The sequence below is a fragment of the Hordeum vulgare genome, chromosome 2H (genome assembly GCF_904849725.1).
Source record: "Hordeum vulgare subsp. vulgare chromosome 2H, MorexV3_pseudomolecules_assembly, whole genome shotgun sequence".
NCBI lineage: Eukaryota > Viridiplantae > Streptophyta > Magnoliopsida > Poales > Poaceae > Hordeum > Hordeum vulgare.
Window position 1 is genome coordinate 472567476 of NC_058519.1, and position 23931 is coordinate 472591406.

General features: G+C 42.1%; 1 protein-coding gene across 1 annotated transcript; it reads right to left on the minus strand.

Moving 5' to 3' along the window:
* Nucleotides 1-2571: 2571 nt before the first annotated feature.
* LOC123426704 (exocyst complex component SEC5B-like) lies at nt 2572-16791 on the minus strand. Its single transcript, XM_045110576.1, has 21 exons — nt 16260-16791; nt 13765-13922; nt 12823-12920; nt 12536-12730; nt 12304-12431; nt 12043-12201; nt 10932-11036; nt 10575-10649; nt 10327-10464; nt 10031-10213; nt 9517-9672; nt 9277-9400; nt 8984-9194; nt 8380-8495; nt 7968-8193; nt 6542-6635; nt 6019-6096; nt 4543-4599; nt 3704-3853; nt 3382-3594; nt 2572-3091 (listed from the first exon to the last, which is right to left on the minus strand). Exons 1-21 carry the CDS (start codon nt 16647-16649, stop codon nt 2855-2857), a joined length of 3291 nt encoding a protein of 1096 aa, XP_044966511.1. The 5' UTR covers nt 16650-16791; the 3' UTR covers nt 2572-2854.
* Nucleotides 16792-23931: the final 7140 nt, after the last annotated feature.

A 23931-nucleotide genomic window follows, 5' to 3' on the forward strand; every position in this document is an offset into this window, starting at 1 on the left:
GATAGCGAAGAAGCCGTTGTTGGAGGGGTCATGCCCAGCGCCTTGAGTATGAACGCGCAAGTGAAGGCGTCTTCTCGGAGTTTCTCGAATCTGCAAGTTAAAACAAGAATAGCTAGGCCGAAGATCCAGTGTTACTTGTTCCTTTTGGGACTATAACAGCATGCGACATCAAACATGAAACCAACCGAAAGAAGTAATTCTCTCCTATGCTATCTATTTACCTCCTAGACTTGGAGAAGTGTCCAGCACCAAGCTCACACTTGAACAGCAGGATGAGGTGGCGCAGGCGGAAGCAAATGACAACTCCTTCCTAAGCTCCAATGAGATTAATAGCACATCTGTCAAATTAGACAAGGTGGATACATTGGATGCAAGAGCTGATGAGATTGCTTGTGAAACTAAAGTAAAACATGCTAGATATCTGTTGCACTACCTGGTGCCTTGTTTGAGTGACCTGAACAGGGATCAGATGGTTGAGAGAGAAATTGAGGCCAAAATTCAAGGTAAACTCAATTCTCCAGAACATGTGGAAACTAAAGAGAGTTGTGCCTTGCAACTAATTGTTAGTACTTACCCTATTTTCTGCCAAACAGGATTGGAACTGTCTGAACTGAGTGTTGAACAGGCTGACTGCCGGAATGATGAGAGGATGTTCTGGTACTGAGTGCTCCATTCATTCAACTTTGGATTTTATTTTTTCACTTCCTGTTGTTATTTTATACTTTGTACTGGTGATTTTTTCTATTTGTCCAGTGACAATTGCAGAACTTCGATCTTTGATCTGCATAGAAGTTGTCCAAACTGCTCATATGAATTATGCATTGCGTGCTGTAAGGAGCTTCGTGGAAATAATCTAGAGGGCTCTTGTCGGGAAGAGCTGGTGTCTTATCCTAATAGAGGAATCGACTATATGCATGGTGGTGATCCATCGCCAGAGTTGATAAACTGTGTACAACCAGACTTTTCCAGTTGCCAGCCTAAGACTACCAAGTGGTGTGCTAATACTGATGGGACTATAAATTGCGCCCCACCTGAACTTGGTGGTTGTGGTGATATTGCCCTTAAGTTGAGGCAAATGTTTCCAAAAGATTGGTTAAATAATCTCGAAAGGGATGCTCTACAGTTGAGTAAGCAGCTTGAACCTTCTGATATTGTCAGCGGATATACACATGAATGTCCATGATGTACTAAACATGAAAATGCAAGGCATGCTGCCACCAGAGATAATTCAACAGATAACTGCCTATACTGTCCAAAATCAGATAATGAGAAAGCCTATGATCTAACTCACTTCCAGAGTCACTCGATGAAAGGAGAACCTGTTATTGTTCAAGGGGTACTACAGAAAATACCATATTTGAGCTGGGAGCCAGCCCAAGCATTGGGACCAGCTATACTATGCTCTACTCGCTGGAAAATACACATCACGCGCATTTGGGCCAGCCCATGGGAGGGGCCTATTTTTTAGTTTTTTAGTTACTATTATTTATCTGTTCCTTTTTATTTTTTCTAATTCAAATAAATCAGAAATAAACTTTTGAAATTCAAAACATTATATTTAAATAAATGTTTGATAAAACATAAAATGTTTGCAAATTCAAAATTTGTTTGGGATTTTTGTAAAAATGTTTACATATTATAAAAATCGTAATTTTGGAGAAAACATTCGTGAATAAAACAAAGTCCATCATTTTGCGAAATTTCTTTAATACAATTAAAAAGTGTTTGATAATTAAAAAATGAATTATTCGCCAATTCATAAGAAAATACTTGAAAACAATTCGTAATATAAATATTGTTTGGATTTTTTTTATAAATAGTATAAAATGTTCTTGATTTTAAAAATGTTCCCAAATTTGTAAAAAAAATCACGAATGATCGAGTGTATGCAGTTCAACAGTAATGCTTCTGAGTCTTTCAGATTATATACGTGAGTGAATTTTGAAGAATTAATTGTCAGCATGGATCGGTATATTGTAGTATATTTCAAAAAAAATATTTCTTGAAATTCAGAATAATTCTTTGAGTTATCAAGTTTTTTGATAACCATGATATTTTTTAAAAAATATGAATATTGTTTCAGCTTGTGAATTGTGAATAAAATTAAAAAGAAAAATATTTTCTTGCATTTGTGAACAAATTTTTGAGATCATGCGATGAGATATGAACATAATGTGGTCATCAGTCCTTTTGCTATATTTTAAAAAGTGTTTCTTGAAATTCAGAATAATTCTTTGAGTTACCAAGTTTTTTGACAACCATGATATTTTAAAAAAAATATGAACATTGTTTCAACTTGTGAATTGTGAATAAAATTAAAAAAAAAAATATTTTCTTGCGATGAGATATGAACATAATGTGGTCATCGTCATTGAAGATGATGGTTTTTTTTCTCCCGTTGTAACGCACGGGCCCTTTTGCTAGTAACTTCATCAAAAACATATTATAACACACGAGCCACCTGGCAACTTAGCTAAGAATACACGCTCAGCTGAAACATTGTGTGATTCCAAACGGGCTGAGACCAATCATATTCAACGGGAGACGACCAGAAGATGAGATCTACCACACTTGGTTCAAAACAAGTAATTTGCAGTGGTATCTTTCGAAAACATGGAAATAGCAATTCCAGTTTCTGGCGATTATACAAGTACAAGCAGCACCTATACCCTGCTCTTTTATCATACAACACCAAAAGAATGGATCAAAATTCATAATACACAACATGATGCTAATTACAATGAATGGGGGAAAAAATACAGGCAACCCAAAGAAAAGAGGAGCTTCCTTTTTCAAAAGGGAGTTTAGGGAAGACGCCACGGCGATAAAGAAAATGTTGCTCTCAGCAGTTAGTTCATCGGCGTCTTCTAGAGACTATGGGAGAATTTGTACTTGTCTGCTGCCTTCTAAAACTAGGGGAGGAGACTTGAGCCGGGGGATGATGTGCTGCTGGTGCTGGTGCCTGGTAAGACGAATAAGCTGAAGTTTTCGAGCCTGATTGAAGAGTTGACTCCATAAAACATGCTATATTTAATCGGGTTCTCTCCAGCTCCCCTTGCAGCAGATCACTGCCGTGTTGCTGAGCAAGCGCCTGGGGAAAACAGACCTTCCATTATACATTGTCCGTTGCAAAAACTTACCCTAAAGAGCACTTGGTTCAATGTGATCGAGCTTAGTTCAAGGATCATAAGTATCAAGGCATACATGACCACGCCTATATTTCAACACATTAAAGTTGTACTAGAGCTGTGACAATTAATTTGGATCGGAGGGAGTAGATGAATTTGTAATGTATCACAAATTCATCGACAGGCATGAACGATTTCTTTCACTAAATAACCACAGCATGAAGCCTTAAGCAGCAATATTTGGAGTACTTACAAGCAAATCATCCGGTGATACTGATGACACTTGTTTGTCATCTGATGCAGCATCTTCGCTGCCACGAGTGGGTTGACGGTTATGTCCAGGATTCTCCGAGGCTTCGGACATACTTTCACAGGCCTTCTCTAACAAACTCTCTTGCAAAGATTTCAGAGCTTGTTGTGCCTCAGTAGAGAAGTATGTGTTTAAAACTGTTTCAAAATACTCAAGCTGCAAGCATATAACAAAAAAGAGAGTGCTTAAGTTGACTAGTTTAACAACTGGATAGTAAAGGATCAAAAATAATCCTAAGATAAACAAAAGTAACTACATAACTTACCTCAAGCATGAGCTGACAAAAACCATTTGCATCCAACATTCTGAGATCTTTGGCCTTGTTCTCATAAAAAAGACTAAGAAATATGTCGACCAAACCCTCGACCAAAATTTTCATCGTTTTCTCCAACAAAGGCCTAGCACCCGAGTATACCTGAAACAAGACAAAGTTAGAGCATAAAAGAATTTTGATGGAATTAAAGCAGATTTATCCATGCACCTTACTTTACTGGAGTAGATTATAACTGCAAACAGCAACCTGCGATGCGGTTTCTAAAAACAAGCGGCCCTAGAGTTTTTAATCAGTGTTTATTTAATGTATAAGTAGGAAACAGGATCCACATAAAAATTATCCAGAATGAAATACAATGGTTTTAGTTTGGGTTACAGAATAAATACAGCATAGCATCACTGGAAACAGAATTAAAGTACATAATGCAGCATTAGCAATTTCTTCAAAAACTGTCCAATTCCAGGACAGAGACCAGGTCCAGCTACCAGTGAAAATGCCCTGTCTAGTAATACCAGCCACCTTACAGACTATAACTTGTTTATTACGGAAACACCAGGATCTCTGATTATTCATTACACAGAAAAAAAAAATGATCCAGTTTATGATGTAAAGGTATTTTCCTATATTTATCAGATAAACAGAAATAAAATAAACTTTGAAATCTGCCCGTGTTACTTGCATAATAGAAAAGCTTAACAGAACTGCAGAAGTAGACATAAAGAACCCATGGGCCTAAAAATAAAATAAAGTTTGAAATCTGCCGATTCATGGAAAGATAGTAGTGTCACATGCTAAAGTAATGAAAGGAAGAACAGAAAAATGATGGAAACCTCGGCATGTACAGCTACAAGGATGTGCAGTAAATCAAGAGTTGCATCCCGTATGCCCTGCGAGGACAATGAATTGAATTAGTGTGCAACTAGACTACACTAGCATTGGTAAAATGTTAAATCCGTAAGACAGCAAAAACATTTGCAACGCAATTTTACACAGGTCTATTTTTTATAAAAGCATGCCACTACAAAATAACCAGTTAGGTCAGCAGAAAAAAGTGGAGCCACGAGATACTGTTGGTGTAAGTTGTAACTGTCCTTGCAGTAAATGGGGAAGATGCTACATGTTCTGAACAAGCCCTGTTCATAGACAGTTTCTTGGCATGAAAACCCAACCCAGCCCGTCCCAAGCCATTCCAAAGAACCACACTGGTGACGAAGACGATTAAGCTGAGAAAACAGAAAGAAACAACAGGGAGGGATATATTTGAAGGAAGTTCATGGCAACAATATTAAGAGAGGCAAATGGCAAGCATAAGATTTCAAAGATGTGATTGGCAACTCGAAAGAACTGGAAGAGGGGAGGTGATGCTGACGCTGTAGTTGAACTAGCCTCAATGAAGTTAGTGAATGTGATCTCAGCAACGTGAAGCAAGAAACAATAATGTCCATTTGGAAGTAAGGGGTGCTCTGCATGGAGACCACCAGCAAGAAGCAGCCCGGCGCCTCATCTGGCAATGGTGTGAAGCAAGCAGCAGCCCGGCGCCTCATCTGGCAATGGTGCGAAGCAAGCAGCAGCGCTTTCGCTCAGAAGCACACGGAGGTGACTGCCAGCAGAAAACACCCCACCACCTCATCAGGCAATGCTGTTGCTTGATGCATCTGCCCTTCACTAGCAAACTGCTGGGCACCTACGCTCTCACCACAATTAGACCATAGCACTAGCCCGACTGCACAGCAACAAACACAGGAGTAAAGGACACAATGTCTCATCAGGCGATGCTGTTGCTTGATGCGTCTGCCCTTCACTAGCAAACTGCTGGGCACCTACGCTCTCACCACAATTAGATCATAGCACTAGCCCGACTGCACAGCAACAAACACAGGAGTACAGGACACAATGTCACCAGCAAGGAGCAGGAGAACATCCTTCTGGACAGAGTGCAATACCGGGTGCCTCAGTGCTGAGTGGGCGGATGCGCGGAAGAGGTCGCCCTGCTGGGCAAGAGGTCATGCTCAGTACCGCCGCTGCCAAGGATTAGGAGCAGGGCATCGACAGAGAGCTGGAAATAAAACAGGAGTGCGGACGGGAGCTATCGTTTAATGGCGAATTGACAATATAGTCCATGAACTGTGCAGAACCTGCCAAGAAGGGTTGTGCAGCAGTTTGAGTGGGTTGGATCCAGCCATGATTTTGAACTACGTCAGGGCGGAAACTCTAGCGGTAGAATGCAATTGGCTGTTTCTATATAAAAAAACTAATAGATAACTGAGATGGCATCAATAGGGCTTGACATCCTTTGTATTGCATACCTTCACTACAGGTGCTGCTCCCCAATTAATCCCAGAATCCAACAGATAGTTCTGTGCAGCATTTTTGATCACATTTGACTAACCAAAAGAAACAAAAAAACATGGTGAGTAAAACCAAAAGCAGACAATATAAAGTTCAAACAAACCCAAGAACAGGAAAACATATTTCTGGCGTCAAGTATGATCTACTTGTTTATGAACATATGGCTTATACCAGAGTAATAGAAAGCGGGTACAATAACAACGGCTTTTAATCAAATTACTGCTACTTCATACCAAAATAAAATATTATAGCTGGCATCAATTAAGTGATTCTTTCAAAGATTATACCACTGTTGACGAATGACAATATATCTGGTGTTTGCGTAACAAATCTTCAGCAAGTAAAATATCCCAGATTAACGCTCGCACAACAAGATAAGGAATAAAGCTTGCGGTCGTAACAAATACGTTGGATCATTATTTATGTTCATGCATCATACATATACTGGTTCAACAGAAAGTCCTCCATTGCCAACCATACCTTTGCAAAAGTATATTGGTCAAGAACTTTATCCTCAAGTCCAGAGAAGGATGTCACCAGATCTCGCATATCAGCACTACGTTCATCATTATCCCTGTGATAGTGAAACTGTCATTGGTGAAGTAGATGTATCTTCAGAAATGTTTCAAAAATGATTAAATAATATTTTCATTCATCTATTCATGCTTACAAAAAAAATATGGATAAAGAACGAGGCATACAAGGTTTTCTTCTAATGACTGATATCCTACACAAAGGAGAGGCTGAAAACTGGATGCAGCAAGGTACAGAATGTAGCACATTCATAGGATATCACACTACAGAAATGATTTCATGAACTTAGGCTCACTGAAGACAAATTTGTACCTAACCCTAGAAATCTTTTTTGCGTCTTCCTTCCCAGACACTAGTGCAATTCATAATGACAGCCCTAACTGATGGGTGGAACCTTCAGCCAAGCAAACAACACCTTACAGCGTGTTTGGCAACGACGGGTAGAAGGAATGAGAATTTAGAGATGGGAGTTTGCAGAGGGATTATCATGGGAAATTGATATTATATCCCATTCCTTTGATTGGCACGTGAAGGAAATTAGACCAGGCAATTTAAGAGAGACTTAACTGCCTCTGTTTGGTTGGTAGGATTAGGCAGGGGAAGAGGAAACTTTCAACGACGTCTATTCGTTTGCCCACGTAACCAATAAATTGAATCGTTTTTTCTTCTCTCAATTCCCAATCCTCACTTTAATTACCAGGGTCCCCCAGGGAAGATATTTGAGGGAGTTAAGCCTCTTAATTCCTCCTCCCATTCCCCTCTCAATTCCCATGTTCCTGATCCAATCAAGGGATTTTTAGTCTCACATAGCTTAAACTCCCATTCCCGATCTTTAATTCCCCCCAACCAAACACGCTGTTAAGTCAAGAATCAACCCAGGATGGACGCTTAAGCATGCTGTTACTGTGGCACTGCTCTCTTCTATTCCACATGTATCTTGCAGTCAAAAGGCGCTTTTTTCTCTCCTTCAGTTCAAAATGCTGAAATACGAGTTATTCTAATTGAGATGTACTCCCTCCGTCCCATAATATAAGTAGGTGTAGTTTGTAACAATCAGTGGCTCTAATTGGGAAGTATGTAAACTTTCAGTTACGTAGGAATCCTTCCACAATATTTTTGGTAGGAAAATTTCAATTCAAGAGTGATCAGTTAGTAAATTACATTCTAATGACTAAGATGCATCAGAATTAGCTTCAAAGGAAGACAATGACATGAAAATAGTATAAAGACTTAACAACAGATGACCCCAAGAAAATTATTACAATTTGAGGGTGGAATATTAGGGAATCTGAACCATAATAGGTTTTAGATCATTATGCAATGCAGCAATACTTAAAGAATGCTAGCAGAAAAAAAAAAGTAGGCCAGGTACCTGATCGGAGACCAAATGTGCCTATATTTGTTATACAGTTGATCTGAAAGTTCTGCTTTACAATATCCAATGTTACTCAAAACAACCAACAGCTTCTTGTGCAAATCTCCATCCATGCTAGCAGATGTTTCTCCATCAGTACCATTCATATACCCATTTTGCACATGATTGTTCTCTTTATTTGATCTACTCTGAGCTAGTTCCCCTCCAAATTTCCCCAGATAACCTGATAAGTTTACACAGGTTGTGAAGAATAAACAATGACGCCATAATTAAATACTCCCTCAATAAAGAAATATAAGAGCGTTTAGATCACTAAAGTAGTGATCTAAACGCTCTTATATTTGTTTACGGAAGGAGTACAAAAAAAAACAGAATTTCAAAATAACTATAATATAGTTCGACTCCATACCTGCAAAATCCCGAAAAGAATTTAGAAATGCAAGTCTAACAGATTCATGGATTTCCTGAAGCTGTTGAGTAATGTCATAAGACTTGGCAGTCTCACTCCTGAGATTAGAGATCATTCTGAAATAAACAGCATAGATCAGGACGCAGTTCGATACTTCAAAAATTGTACCACTCAAAAGTTCTTTCGAATATGAATTCAACGGCGTAAGTTTTATCACATGTAACTAACATTTGATATGTCTAATTTATGGTCAAAGTTGAATTTTGGGAGGTATGCGCGCCTTATTTTATTGGAATGGAGGGAGTAATAAGAATGCAATTAAATTAATTGCATTGTCATAAACTAACATATTGTGCTTGCAAAAAGAAACATATTTAGCCTCCCCTAACTGTGCAGAAAACCTGGAGTTTCCATCCAATAAGGAAATAAGCTTTCAAATGCAAACATTACAAAAGAAAAAAGGTCAACTACAGGGGGGGGGGGGGGGGATACAACCAGAAAGAACTTAACGTGCCTCAGAAATCACAAGTATAAGTGCATAACTCCATAACAAACCAGACAAATTGATAAAGTGCGGTGTTGAGCAGAAAAGAAGCATGCTTACAATTCAATCCGGTCCATTGCGGAAATTGTGATTTCACGGAACTCCAAGGGCAGGCATGAAATTGCATATGGAGACTTGTTTCTCTCAAGGGTTGACAAAGTAACCCAATTCTCATGTTTTGCTACCTCCTTAGTTGTCACCCGCATCCACGAACAAAGTCGAAGAATGTAGAGCTTTGTCATTTCAAAATGAAGGGCATGCAACATTTTAACTGGCACAGTTGTTAAACACATTCAGGATACACCGCAAATTTCAGTGTACAAGCAACTTTTAGACAATGGCACTAACTATACCAGCAGTTGGAGACGAATCCTTCCCCTCAAGGGTCTGACAAGCCTTGGCTATTTCTTTTATAGTGTCACCCATAAATGGACGAAGAATGTTGCATTCCTCAAAATCACGAAAAGTATTCTGAACCTGTTTGTGTGGAAGCATGATTACTAGAATTGCAAATACAATCATAACACCAAGTGCAAAGTATTAAGTATCATTGTTAACAAACAAATTTTCCCAGTATGCAGTAAGTAATGTACCTTCGTGTCGAAAACAGATACAGTAGCACAAACCATACTAGCAACCTCATCAAGACTATGGTTTGTGTACTTCGCCTCCGCACCTTTATCATCAGTCTTATTTGCGCCAGATTTTGCATTCATCTCAGAATCAGCAAGTGCATTCCCAGCAGCTGCCTGTAAGGAATAAGCTAACAGATCTGTGCGGTTCTTTATTATGCTTAAACAAATACAAGATGATGGCTCCTCTAGCTTTCATATGACAATGTGAAGCATAAATCAGACTTTCATGTGACAAACTGACAATGTGAAGCAGGCATCAGATTTTCATATTGACATTATCAAAACAATTTACATGAAGCGTATGTAAGCTTTTCGGTGAGTTAAATATTGCGCGAACAGGGCGATGGAAGGTTGCACAAGTCTCCGCAAAACAATATGCTTGTAGCAAGAAAAGCCATTTGCTTAGAACAATATACTCAAGGTGAATCGTGCTTAGCTACCATGCAACTAATACGATTTTGCATGTCCATACCTTTGCAAATTTTCCACTGAAGACAGATAAAGCTAATCTCCAGAATGCTGGAACATGCTGGATAAGTACAGCACTTAACCTGCGTATGTAAGTTGCCCTTAAATTATCAGCCTCTTCAGCCATAAAGCTTGATGACAATTGATCATCTTGAAAAGAATCACCAATAGAAGAATCAACTTCCAACTACACAAAAAAAACAAAAGAGGGCCACATTAACAAAAAGAAAAGCCATGAATACCATGGTAATATCATAAGAAGAATAACGAAACATGTATCATGCTGAACAAGAGACTCACTGATTTATTTGACTCTTGTTGCAGCTGCCTCCATTTTGAATCAGATAGCACTTTCTCACGTATTTTATTTTGCAAGATCTCCATTCGCACTTCATGATCTACGGTGCACTTTTCAAACAATCCATGAATTCTGCCATTCTGATAGAAAATGGTAGTGTATAAATTTAGAATATGGATGACAGAGAGTAGAGATGATTTAATAGGAAAATGTCAGCTATAGCACGAAGCTTCTGGTCAAGGGTGACAACCTGAATATTAAGATAATGCCACACTGGATCGGTCTCAGGCTCCAACTCTAACAATAGCCGGACAATGTTCTCAAGCTGAAAGTTGGAACAGAATCAGGAAGCAAATAGAACCAAATCATCAGATAAATTGAATCTACAGATAGTGTAAGTATTGCTATTAATCAAATAGTCAATTTAATCCCAGCAGTATCCTAAGGTTATCCATCCACTTCCTATATCTCATAGAAGTGTCACACTATCTGGTCAAGGTCAAAATTCCTCAAATCTAAGTTCACAAGTTAAGCCATCTTTCAATGTCAATAAAGTAATGAATTTCAAGGTATCAACAACACAAAATATTACAGAAAGTATACTAACCTCAGCAAGGTCGAGATGAGGATCTTCCATTGACTTATAAAGCATGCCCCTGAATTCATGCATTACTTTCTCCACTTCCTCCAGTACACGTTTCAGTATTCCAACCTGCAGGTTGTCCATTGTAGTATCATATAATAAACATATAAAATGCACTAAAACTACAGTTGATTGTGGTGTGCCAAACAAATAACAATGAGGGGAAGCGCCACAAAAACATGACAAATTTGAACAATATGTAACAGCCAATAGAATCAAGTCAAAGACACACATGCAAGTCAATACTTTCGGGTTTCTACGAGCTGAGCATGAATCAACCAAGCTCTGTTATTAGAAAATTGTATATTATTGTCCATATGAAGTACAAATATTATAAAGCAAAAAACAGTGGGACTTGAAACCCTAAAGTATATGCAAAGCATGAGACGAATGATGCATGCACAGCCTCCAGTCAGCTGTAGCATGCAAGATATCGTCATGGCATTTCTATCATGCACTGCCTCGTCAACAGAAAGATAAGCAAGCATGAAAAAAAAATCTTAAGAGGTAAGATGCTTCAAAACTCAAAATTCTAACATAAACTTGTCGCGTGCTCTGATCAAGCACAAATTGGTAGCAAATCATGGTATAATTACACGTCATCTAAGTAAGTATCTCAGGGGACTAGGGGAGAATTTCGGCATGGTGCCACAAACTACTGGAAATAATTCAACGGTAAGGCAATGACAATGCAACCCCACAAAGCCCTAATAGGCCACTGCCAAGTAGATGACTGTGTCTGTTTTAGCTGTTTCGTTAGATAATGATCATACAGTTTCCTGTATGCATAGAAACTTTCTAAATGCTAAACTTAAAGTAGATATATTTAATATTTTTTTGCACTTAAAAAAATGCTATAGCAATTTACTAAGCAGCAAATAGAGGGGAGATAGCAATCTAGGACGGTAATGCTGTAGGAATATATGATGGATATCACTGGTCCATGGTCCCCACTAGATCCCCAAGGTTGTATTGGAAAGACACTGACCAGTAAGCATGTACACCCTGCCCATTCCCATAACTCCTAATTGTATGATGATAGGTGCATCTACAATAAACTAAGATGTTGGCATACATGAGAAGGAAGAACAATTGATTTTGCTTTCTGGTACTCTCTGACAGCTAGATCATACTCTCCTTTCCTAATGTTGCCACGAATTGCGCTTGGCAGGTTAAATAATGTCCGGAATCTCTGAAGCATTCCTTGAACAGATCTGATCTTCTCAGCTTGGGCCTGTATAAGGGGGTTTACTTTAGTACACTCAAGAAGGAATCTTGCAGAAATACCAATCAAGACAAATGAGAAGTAGCTCCAGAGAAAGTTTAGTTGGTTTACCTGCCTCTCAAATAGAGGCTCAAATGCACGATTTGCCACACCGCTAATTTTTTGAGTGACTGTATATAAGTGAGATGTACCTGCACCTTCAGGATCGTCTTCTATCTGTCTCAGTTTCGACTCGATGTCTGCAGAAAAACTAGCATATTTACAAGGAGATGCGGACATTGTACAGAATTTAAATGACAACACATGTAGCAGCAATAAGTAGAGGTAACAACAAAACTAATACCATCTATTGTGGTTTTGCACGAGACAAAACAATCAAAATTCTCCTTGACTAGTTGTTTTTTCTGTTGCGTTCTCCCTTTGAGATCAGTTTTCAAGGTAAGAGCACCAGACTCTAAATCAGCAGCACTTGTATCTTTGTGGACCCACGAAAGAAAAACCTTGGGATCAAAATGAGGAGAAGAATATATAACTTTCTCTGCAAATGTGCAAAAAAAATATACCATTTGTTAATAAAGAACAATAATAAAGAAAGGGATATTGCATATTGCGTATGATGAACAGGCATACCTCGCATACTGGGGTCCAAGCCCTGGGATTTCTCCCTTGAAACTGGAGAGCTTACTGAAGACTCAGTGATTAGCCGCAGGGACTTATTATCCATGATACTGGTAAGAAAATAAGCATTATCTAATCATGAAAAAGCAATAGACGTAGAAGAACAGAAAATAAACATGTGGTTATTTTGATTCCCTGTGTTACATAGCCTGTGACACAGACACTGCACTGCACAGCACAGCACTATCGATGCTATTGAGTTAGATCGCTATCAAGGTCATGTTCATTACTTTAACAAGTTCTAAAAACACGTTGTGATTCACAAATATTTTCATGAATGACGATGCCTAACTGGCCAGGCTTCTACTTCAGCTTCTAAAAGCAGATGAAGAAGCCAGTCTAAATACCGGGCTTCTTCACCACTTGCCTTTTGGAGAAACAGCTATCACAAAGAATGACAAAGAAGATGATCCCTCCTAGCGTTTCTCCACTAGTCTAGAAAGCTGATCCCTCCTAGCTTCTCTAGCTTTTTACCTGATTGTCCAACCCACCCCAGCTTAAGCTGGCTTCGAACTTCTCCAACAAAGCAAAACAAAAAATGTATTGGCTTCTGGGTCAGAAGCTAGTATCCAGAAAAGTGTCTTTAAGGCCAAGGCATATAGGATTTGACAGTCTGTGCGTACTCATCCACAATCACAAAAGACATTGAAAAGAAATATTTGTACCCGCATAGCAGCAGGATACTCATCAAAAATTCACATGGGGCATTCATAGAATACACGTGAAGCCAAGGTGCACCTTTTGGTGCAAGGGATGCACTGGTAGGTGAGAACTGAGCATGAACTGGACTTATTTCTTTTACAAAATATTTTCCAGTTGTGATATGATTGGAGTACTAGAAATAGAACACGGATTTAATTGAATATAAATGTTTGATGACCCAGATAGTTTTACCCAAGGCCTAATGGATCCAAAACCTCCACGCCTTTAGGTAAAGTCTGTACACTTGTGAGCGCCTTTCGAGCTGCTGTTGCTGCTGCCGCTTTCTGATCAAGTGCTTGAATGCTAGGCGCTGCTCTTGCTTCACGCATTTCCCGAACCCTGCGAGCAAGCTGGCCGAAGCAAAGGCGGATGAGCGTTAGGCCTTTTCTGCATGAATATGGAAACAAAAAAGTGCAATATAGCATGTGAAATAAAACTTCATGTTCAAGGCACTTGGTAATTATTATCAAAGAATGCAGAGATATATGAAGATGATGTATAAAGAGACATCAAGGTTGAACAGCTGAGATTAGGGGTGTGTTTGGTTGGGCACTTCAAGTGGAATATAATGGAACTGTTCTATACTTGGAGCTCATTACTGTGTTTGGCTGTGGAGGAGCGGAATGCACCAAAGGGGATATACCCCAGATTCGGAACCAGGTGATACCTCCGAATCGGTGGAATCTACACGTTCTCGCTGGAATTAGCGACACAAAAAAAATCACCGCTCACCCAGACCTAGCCTCAGTCCACATGATTCCCCTACCCTCTCCCTCCCTCGAGCTAGCCAACGTAGCCACCACGTTGATGGAGAGACCATGTAGCTGCTGACTCTCAGATGCTCTGGCGCCTTGTGCTCCCACCGCTTCTATCTGGCTCCCTGACGCGTGCCTACCAGAATTTGTCCCACAGTCGCCCCTCCTCCGCCTCGAGCTCGGCGCTAAGGGAGCCGCTGCCATAGTCATCTCAAGCTCCTCCCCAAGAACTCATCAGGGATGCCACCGGCGAGCCAGTTCTTGGACAGGTCCAAGGCGTACAGCTCGGTACGTACAGTCGCCAGCTGGGGCCTGCCGGAGATGAGGCTGTTACTGCTTTGCCCTGTTTGCAGACGATGGCAATGGCGGCTGAAAGCCCATGGATGGGTTGCTGCTGCATGCGCTGTTCCTGCTGCTGTGCATCAGAGGGCCCATGGAGCACACAGAGGCATGCGGCCCCACCAGCGTAGCAGCAAGTTAAATTCTCTTGCGGCTTCATCAATGGTGATGCCAGTCTATCTTGCAGACTGAGACTTTTTCGTACCACACAGTCTTGGTTACTGAAAACAACTCATGAATTGACATGGCTAAGAAGCGTACAGCGATATGTAGATTGGTCTGGGATACGGTTTTAGGTTTGTATAAAATGCTAGTTGCAACAGTTGTACAATTTGGCATTTCTTGTGTACATCGGGCTGCATTTTTATGCGATCTCATGCAGTTATGCTGAAGCATTCAGTGCTTCACGACACAGTGCTGGGTTACTTGATAATATTAATACCCATGTTAATTCTTGGAAAGACGTACTTTTTGCAGATAAGAACTATAAATTTTGGAGTACATGATTGTATGAACAAATGGGAGAAAAACAGAAAAGAGGGAGACAATTGTATACCCTCCATAACTACCAAGATATTTTGTTTGGGTGACTAGGATTCTGCAGATCTTTCACATCTATATGAGTGGATAACTTCTTTTTTACAGATTTTGACAATATATTCTCCTGTCCTATTGTTTGCTAAAGATGCAAAGAGCTATATGTGAGAGGTAATCTCACCATTCCTATGCAAGGGGTGAGCTGAACCAAATCCATTCCCTTCCATCTCTCCAACCAAACACTAAAATGGAACCGTTCCATTTAACCTAATTGCTCAGAAGCAAACAAAGGAACGGAACCCACCCATTCCAGTGGAATGGAACCGTGACATTCCATTCCACTTAGTTCCCCAACCAAACACGCCCTAAGCTGAGTCCAGTGGATCATTTTAACATGACCATTCTACTGAGTAGGACTGCAGACACTTATGAATAATATATGTGATGTACAGGAATTATGTGAATTTGCAGCTAGAAGAAACCCAAATGGAAGTTGTTAGTCTTGTTCAGCAACATACAGAGGAAACACTTAGCACCAACAGATGGCAATCGTAACCACACCAGTACAGTTGCTGTAATGAACCTAGCATTGCCATTGCTTATGACACATTAGCAAAGTTGTATAAACACTGGCTATGATTATGTCAATCTCCATGTTCAGCGTCCAAATCTCATGAAGATACAATTAGGCTAAGTGGAAATGTGGAATGCAACTCACATGATTAAACTACACCCTCGCCAAAAATGCCCCTGCCCAAACAAGCAAGCTTACTCTGCAGTGTCACAAAACTAACACACGCAATTGAGGGCACACGCTATATAATCTAAATGGAGCTAAAATGATGCGCATGTTCAAAGCGAAATAGCAGTACAAGCTTGACGCCAGTGGCCAAAATCTAGCAATCAAACCACGACCCGACACTGTTAAAATCAAGAAAATCTACCCTCTGGCTCATTTCCCTGGAAACCCTCGAGAGAAGCAGAATTGACCGGGTGATCAAAGCGTACGATCACCACAGAAGGCAACCCCGGGATCGGGATCTCTGCAATCCGTACCTCAGCCTCGTCGACACGCTTCCAGCTCCTGGGCTCGGCGTCGTCGAGATCAGCATCGTCCCGCGACGCGGCCCTCCGAGCACCGGCGCGGCCGCCCCCGCGGGGCGGCGGGGCCCCGCGCTCGCGGGCGGGGGCGCCGTCCTCGTCGCCGGAGGAAATGGAGAGCATCTCGACATCGGAGTCGTCGTCCTCGTCGCCCTCGCGGCTGGGCTGGCGCCCCTTGGCGCCCCCGCGGGCGTTGCCGCCACGGGAGGAGGGCGCGGGCGGGCGGACGAGGTTGACGACGGGCTTGTTCGCGCCGGCCGGGCGCTGGTGGCTGAGGTCCCGGGCGGCCTGCTCCTGTAGCGCCATCTGGAGGAGCTCGTCCTCGTCGACATCGCTGTCGCTCATGGCCGGAGGTGTCGGGTCGGGGCCTGGATCTGGAGGAGAGGGGGAAGGGCAGTGAGAGGGAGAAATTTCGACGCCTGGTGGTGGTGGGAGATGTGCACTGCGCGCACGGAAAGACGGGACGGAGTTTGCTGGACCCAACGGCGGTTCAAAGGCGGAAGTGCGGAATGGTTCGTCTCGCTCGTCCGTGCTTGGATTGGATGCGGACACGAATGGAACCGGTTCCGGTGGCCGTGGCGTACCGGCCAGAAGCTGAGAAGGATACGGTAGCGGTACACGCAGGCTGAGCACGAGCGAGTACGAATTCACATAGGGCGTGTTTGGTTGGGTGGGTTGCACCATGGCATCCCGGATGCAACTTTCAGCTTGTTTGGTAAACTGTGTGGCTATCTCGGCCTGGTCCAGCTGATGCAGAAAGTAGCCTCTCAGCCAGGCTGAGAGATACGCACGTTTCGAGCGTAGCTCGCGTGCAGGCTCGCTCGCTCCCACGCGCCGCCGCTGCCTTCCTCTCCCACGCGCCGCTGCCGTTGCCCTCCGTTCCCACGCGCCGCCGCCCTCTCCCACGCGTCGCCGCTGCCCTCCTCTCCCAGGCGCCGCCGCCGCCGCCCTCTCCCACGCGTCGTCGTTGCCCTCCTCTCCCAGGCGGCGCCGCTGCCCTCCTCTCCCAGGCGCCGTTGCCCTCCTCTCCCAGGCGCCGCCGCTGTCCTCCTCTGCCAGGCGCCGCCGCCGTCCTCCTCTCCCAGGCGCCGCCGTCGTCCTCTCCCAGGCGCCGCCGCTGCCCTCCTCTTCCAGGCGCCGCTGTCGTCCTGCCGTGGTCAAGTCGCTGCGCGCCGGATCCTACCGCCCCGCCCTGCCGATCTCCATTCCCCATCTCGTGCAGCCATCTCATGCATGTTCACCAAACACTCATCTCTTCTCATCTTTGAATCAAGTCAACCTGGCCATGCTCATCCTGGATCCCTCATGCGATGCAGCCAGAAGCTACCCAGGGAACCAAACACGCCCATAGAGTACATGATGTCGATGCACCATAAGCGAGTGCTCCTCCGACCAAGCTCTGCTATGAGGTGCTCTCAACCCTGGTCGGAGGTAGGCATCCAACTCAGGATCGATAATTCGATATCCCTTGGGATCCGGATGGATGATCATATGCAGCATGAGGCCTGGCTACGTGGCTATAAAGAAAGCACTGCATAAAAGGTAATCCACAAGTCTGTTGGTGTCTTTTTTTTTAAATATGATCAAGAGGTAATAATAAATTGTTTTTATCATATTTTCTTGTTCATAATAAGTTCTTATTATTCATACTAAAATTTTATTGACCGAAAACTTAAATACATATGCGGATACATAAACAACATTGTGTCTCTAGTGAGTCTCTACTAGACTTGCTCGTTGATCAAAGATGTTTAAGGTGTTCTAACCATAGACATGAGTTGTCATTTGATAATGGGATCACATCATTAGAAGGATGATGTGATGGACAAGACCCATCCGTAAACTTAGCATGTGGTCGTGTCACTAAAGTTCAATTGCTATGGCTTTCTTCATGTCAAGTATCTGTTCCTTAAACCATGAAATCATGCAACTCCCTAACACCCGAAGAATACCTAATATGTATCCAAACATCACTTCATAACTGGGTGATCGTAAAGGTGCTCTGCAGGTATTTTTGTGCGAGAGAAATGTCTCTCAGCCTCTCGCTAATACAACATCACAAGAAGCATGCATTGAGAGCAGCATTGAGAGTCGTCGTCGCCCGCATGACCTCACCACCGCTACCTCCTCCTCTCCCGGAGCCAGATTAGCATAGCTGTCATTAGACTCTTCTTTGGAGATTTTTGTGCTGCTCCCCCAGCAAGACTTCATGTTTTGGGTTGTACTATGGCCCTGGTTATTTGCAGTCTGGCATGTGGGGGTGTGCGTTGAACCTTATGGTGTCTTGTATGCTTTGGTCGAGGCTTTATAATATAAAGCGGGAGAAAATCCTATTTCGTCTCGAAGAGACTTGCCGGTAACGAGATTGAACTAGGTATGGAGATACCAATGATCGAATCTCAGGCAAGTAACATATCGTCGGACAAAGGGAATTCCATACGAGGTTGATTGAATCATTGACATCATGGTTCAACTGTTAAAGATCTTCGTGGAATATGTAGGAACCCATATGGGCATCCAGGTCCCGTCATTGGCTCTTGACCGGATAGGAGTCTCGGTCATGTCCACATGATTCTCGAACCCGTAAGGTCACACGTTTAACGTTCGATGAATATGATCCAAGAATAGCACATGTGAACGAATGAAAACTTAGGATCAACATTAGCTAACCGATAATTGTTGACGAAGATAGGTGGGATGTGTAGCATCCCCAATCTTAGATGCTTCATACTTCTTGTAGTATTTACTTGGGGAGCCTTGGGCATCCCCAAGCTTGAGCTTGTATATCCCGTTCAATCCTCTCATGCCCCGGTTTCACCTAAGTCTCAAAAGCTTCATCCACACAAAACTTGAAAAGAACTCGTGAGTTAGGTTAGTACACATAAGAATAAATCTACACTTCATGTACTGTCAAGAAAAGATGCATAATGATTTCAAAACATTAGGTACTGTATACTATCATTTTCACAATTTATATCTACCAATATAAGCCATGAAAACTCTAGGATAAGTAGATAATAAAACTATGACATGAGTCTGTCTAAACAGAACAGTATGTAGTAATCAATTTAAGATGTGTATTTCTGTACCTCCAATTTCTTTTGACAATTTATGACAAACTAAAGAATTTGTATGATAGTTATGTGTAAAAAAATCATAAAGTTCCCACATTCAAGTAAAACTCATAATTCAAATACTAGAGCAAAAGTTTCTGTTTTTTTACAGCACTCCTCACACATGCAATTGAAGCATTCTAAAGGTAATTCTTGGAATATTTTATTTAAAAACATGAGTATGAATAACATATAATAGAGAATAACAAAAAAATGACGCTCCAAGCAAAACACATATCATATGACGAATAAAAATATAGCTCCAAGTAAGGTATAGCGGTAGTATTGAAGACGGAAGAGGGGATGTCTTCCGGGGCATTCCAAAGCTTAGATGCTTGAGCCTTCCTTGTATATTACCTTGGGGATGCCTCGGGAATCCTCAAGCTTAGGGTCTTGATGCTCCTTACTCTCCTCATATTAGTATCTCACCCAAAACTTGAAAACTTCAATCAAACAAAACTTAAAAAAAACTCGTGATATCCGTTAGTATAATATGTAAATCATAAACTTTAGGTACTGTTATAAATTGATTCGTATTTAATTATTGTCTAATGTATTGTATTCTAACTTCTCCATGGCTTATTACCCCCCCCCCCGCGTGGATATAATCCATAACATCATCAAAACAAGCAAACTATGTAAGCAAAAAAAACAGAATCTATCTAAAACAGAATAGTCTGTAATGATCAACACAAATACCATACTTATGTAACTCCAAAAATTCTCAAAAATTAGGACAACCTGGGGCATTTGGATACCAATACTGTGTAAAAATAGATTGAAAAGGTGTCCCCATAAAATCAGACAAATTATGCACTTGACGCAAAAGTTTTTTTTGCACCAAATCCAAATCATCCCAAAGGTTTTACTTGGCACATTATTGAAGAAAAAAAACACAAAACATGATTAATACAATAGCTTAATAATGTTGACACACCAAAACACAAAGGATATGTGTTGGGTTGTCTTCTAACAAGCGCTTTTCTGTAAAACCTTTTAGCTTGTTATGATAATTTTAATGATGCTCACATAAAAATAATGGATGAAACATGCAAAAGAACATCATGAATATTATGAAAATAACATTTTGTTATGGTATAATGGTATATACAAGGGGATAATTATTTTTATGAGAAACTTCCATGAAAAATTCTACATTGTTTCCGTGAGCATGAACACAAGTGTTTAAGGTTGACCCTCATTTCTTCAATGCATAACTTTTCAACCGCTTCTCTTTTAAGAGGCAAGTAAATTTTTTGTGTTTTTAATTTTTCCTTTTTTTGTTTGTTTCACCCACAAATAAAGAAAGAAAACAAAAAAAAGAAAAAAAATCTTCTTAGTGATAAAAGCAAGCAAGAATACACAAAATTATTAACCCCACGCTATTGCTCACCTGCAACGGCGCAAGAAAAGAGCTTGATAATCCCCAAGTACAAGGAATCATCGCATCACTTTCCAAAGATGGAAATAATAAGTATGGAGGGTCGAACCCACAAGGAGCTTAGGTAAGATCAATCTCCCAAGTTCTATCAGCCACCGATACGACTCTACATACACCGACCGTTTGCTTCTATCTAGTAACGAGAACTAAAACTGTGTTGTGGGTTTAAAGAGGATAGCTTTGCATGATATTGGAGAACAAAATATGAAAATAGTCGCTGCCTATTCTTGCAATTTTATATGAGGGAGAGGCATGAGCTAACATACTTTCCGTACTTGGGTCATATGAACTTATAATTGGACCTATAGCAAGCAACCGCAACTACTAGAAATCATTAAGGTAAACCCAACCATAGCATTAAACATCAAGTCCCCTTTACTCCCATACGCAACAATCCTCTTACTCGGGTGTAAGCTTCTATCGCTCTAGCCACCCACTATAAGGGAATCATGAACGCATTGCAACACCCTATAGTGAGAATTGAAAGGACATGGATGTCGCCTAGAGGGGGGTGAATAGGCGCTTTAAAATAATTACGGTTCAGGCTTGAACTAATGCAAAATAAAACTAACGTTTAATTTTTCAAGCACAAAACCTAAAACAACTAGGCTCACCTATGTGCACCAACAACTTATGCTAAGCAAGATAAACAACTAGGTGATATCAAGATATATGACAATAAACAATATGGCTATCACAAAGTAAAGTGCATAAGTAAAAGGTTCGGGTAAGAGATAACCAAGGCACGTTGAGACGATGATGTATCCCGAAGTTCACACCCTTGCGGATGCTAATCTCCGTTGGAGCGGTGTGGAGGCACAATGCTCCCCAAGATGCCACTAAGGCCACTATAATCTCCTCACGCCCTCGCACAATACAAGATGTCGTGATTCCACCAAGGGACCCTTGAGGGCGGTCACCGAACCCGTACAAACAAGGTTGGGGCAATCTCCACAACTTAATTGGAGGCTCCCAACAACACCACGAAGCTTCACCACAATGGCATATGGCTTCGAGGTGACCACAAATGCTCGGGGCAATCTCCACAACTTAATTGGAGACCCCGACGCTTGCCCGAAGCTTTACACCACAATGATTGAGCTCCAGGGCACCACCAAGCTTCTAGGGGTACCAAGTACCCATGGGTAATAAGCTTCTCAAACTTCACTTCCACGTATCACCGTGGAGAACTCAAACCTATGCACCAAATGCAATGGCAAGAACACACGAAGTAGACAAGTCCCTCACACTCAAATCCCCCCACAACAACAAAAGCTATGGAGAAATATGAGAGGAAGAACAAGGAGCTCACAGAGAACTCCAAGATCAAGATCCAAGGGGTTCCCCTCACATAGAGGAGAAAGTGATTGGTGGAGATGTGGATCTAGATCTCCTCTCTCTTTTCCCTCAAGAGCTAGCAAGAATCATTGGAGGGATTGAGAGTTAGAAGGTCAAGAATGGGGGAAGAATACGAGCTCAACGGATAGATAAGTCCAAGGGGGAAGACGACCCCATTTATATAGTGCAGGAACGAATCAGACCATTACCCCCACTTACAGCCCGCGCACAACGGTACTACCGCTGGTGAGGCGCGATACTACCGCTGCCTCTAGCGGTACTACCGCTCGCGAGGAGCGGTACTATCGCTGCCCCTAGCGGTACTACCGTTGGCGAGGAGCGGTACTACCGCTTGGCGCAAGCGGTACTACCGCTAGGCAAGGAGCGGTACTACCGCACAACCACGGTAGTACAGACATTACTGTTGGGCCTACCACCGCTTGGAAAAGTATTCGCAAAAAGGTCCGACGAAGTACAACCGCTGAGAGAGAGGTACTATTGGAAATATGCCCTAGAGGCAATAATAAAATGGTTATTATCATATTTCCTTGTTCATGGTAATCGTCTATTGTTCATGCTATAATTGTATTAACACGAAATAATAATACATGTGTGAATAAATAGATCACAATGTGTCCCTAGCAAGCCTCTAGTTGGCTAGCTCGTTGATCAATAGATGATCATGGTTTCATGATCATGGGCATTATATGTCATTGATAACGGGATCACATCATTGGGAGAATGATGTGATGGACAAGACCCAATCCTAAGCGTAGCACTAGATCGTATTGTTCGTATGCTAAAGCTTTTCTAATGTCAAGTGTCTTTTCCTTCGACCGTGAGATTGTGCAACTCCCGGACACCGTAGGAGTGCTTTGGGTGTATCAAACGTCACAACGTAACTGGGTGACTATAAAGGTGCACTACGGGTACCTCCGAAAGTGTCTGTTGGGTTGGTACGAATCGAGATCGGGATTTGTCACTCCGTATGACGAAGAGGTATCTCTGGGCCCACTCGGTAGAACATCATCATGAGCTCAATGTGACTAAGGAGTTAGTCACAGGATGACGTGCTACGGAACGAGTAAAGAGACTTACCGGTAACGAGATTGAACAAGGGTATAGGTATACCGACGATCGAATCTCGGGCAAGTTTTATACCGACAGACAGAGGGAATTGTATACGAGATTGATTGAATCCTTGACATCGTGGTTCATCCAATGGGATCATCATGGAACATGTGGGAGCTACCATGGGTATCCAGATCCCGCTGATGGTTATTGGTCGGAGAGCATCTCGGTCATGTATGCATGTTTCCCGAACCCGTAGGGTCTACACACTTAAGGTTCGATGACGCTAGGGTTATAGGGAAATGTTATACGAGGTTACCGAAAGTTTTTGGAGTCCCGGATGAGATCTCGGATGTCACGAGGAGCTCCGGAATGGTCCGGAGGTAAAGATTGATATATAGGATGGATGGTTTTGGACGCCGGAAATGTTTCGGGCGTCACCGGTAGCGTACCGGGACCACCGGAAATGGTCCCCGGGGTCCACCGGGAGGGGCCACCAGCCCCAAGTGGTAGCATGGGCCAAAAGGTGGAGGGAAACCAGCCCAAAGTGGGCTGGTGCGCCTCCCACAAAGGGGCCCAAGGCGAGGAGGTGGAGAGGGGGGGTGCTACTGCAACAAAAGACCTTCCAACGGCGTCAGAAACGTGCTACGGCACCAGGAATCCT

What these genes read in the sequence shown, in the direction of transcription:
- LOC123426704 (XM_045110576.1), bottom strand. Translation starts at nt 16,649, where the DNA reads ATGAGCGACAGCGATGTCGACGAGGACGAGCTCCTCCAGATGGCGCTA. An exon ending in TTCTTTTCGGGATTTTGCAG is followed by an intron (nt 8,194 to 8,379) that starts GTATGGAGTCGA and finishes TAAACTTATCAG; the next exon opens with GTTATCTGGGGAAATTTGGA. An exon ending in TATCACCGGATGATTTGCTT is followed by an intron (nt 3,092 to 3,381) that starts GTAAGTACTCCA and finishes TGTTTTCCCCAG; the next exon opens with GCGCTTGCTCAGCAACACGG.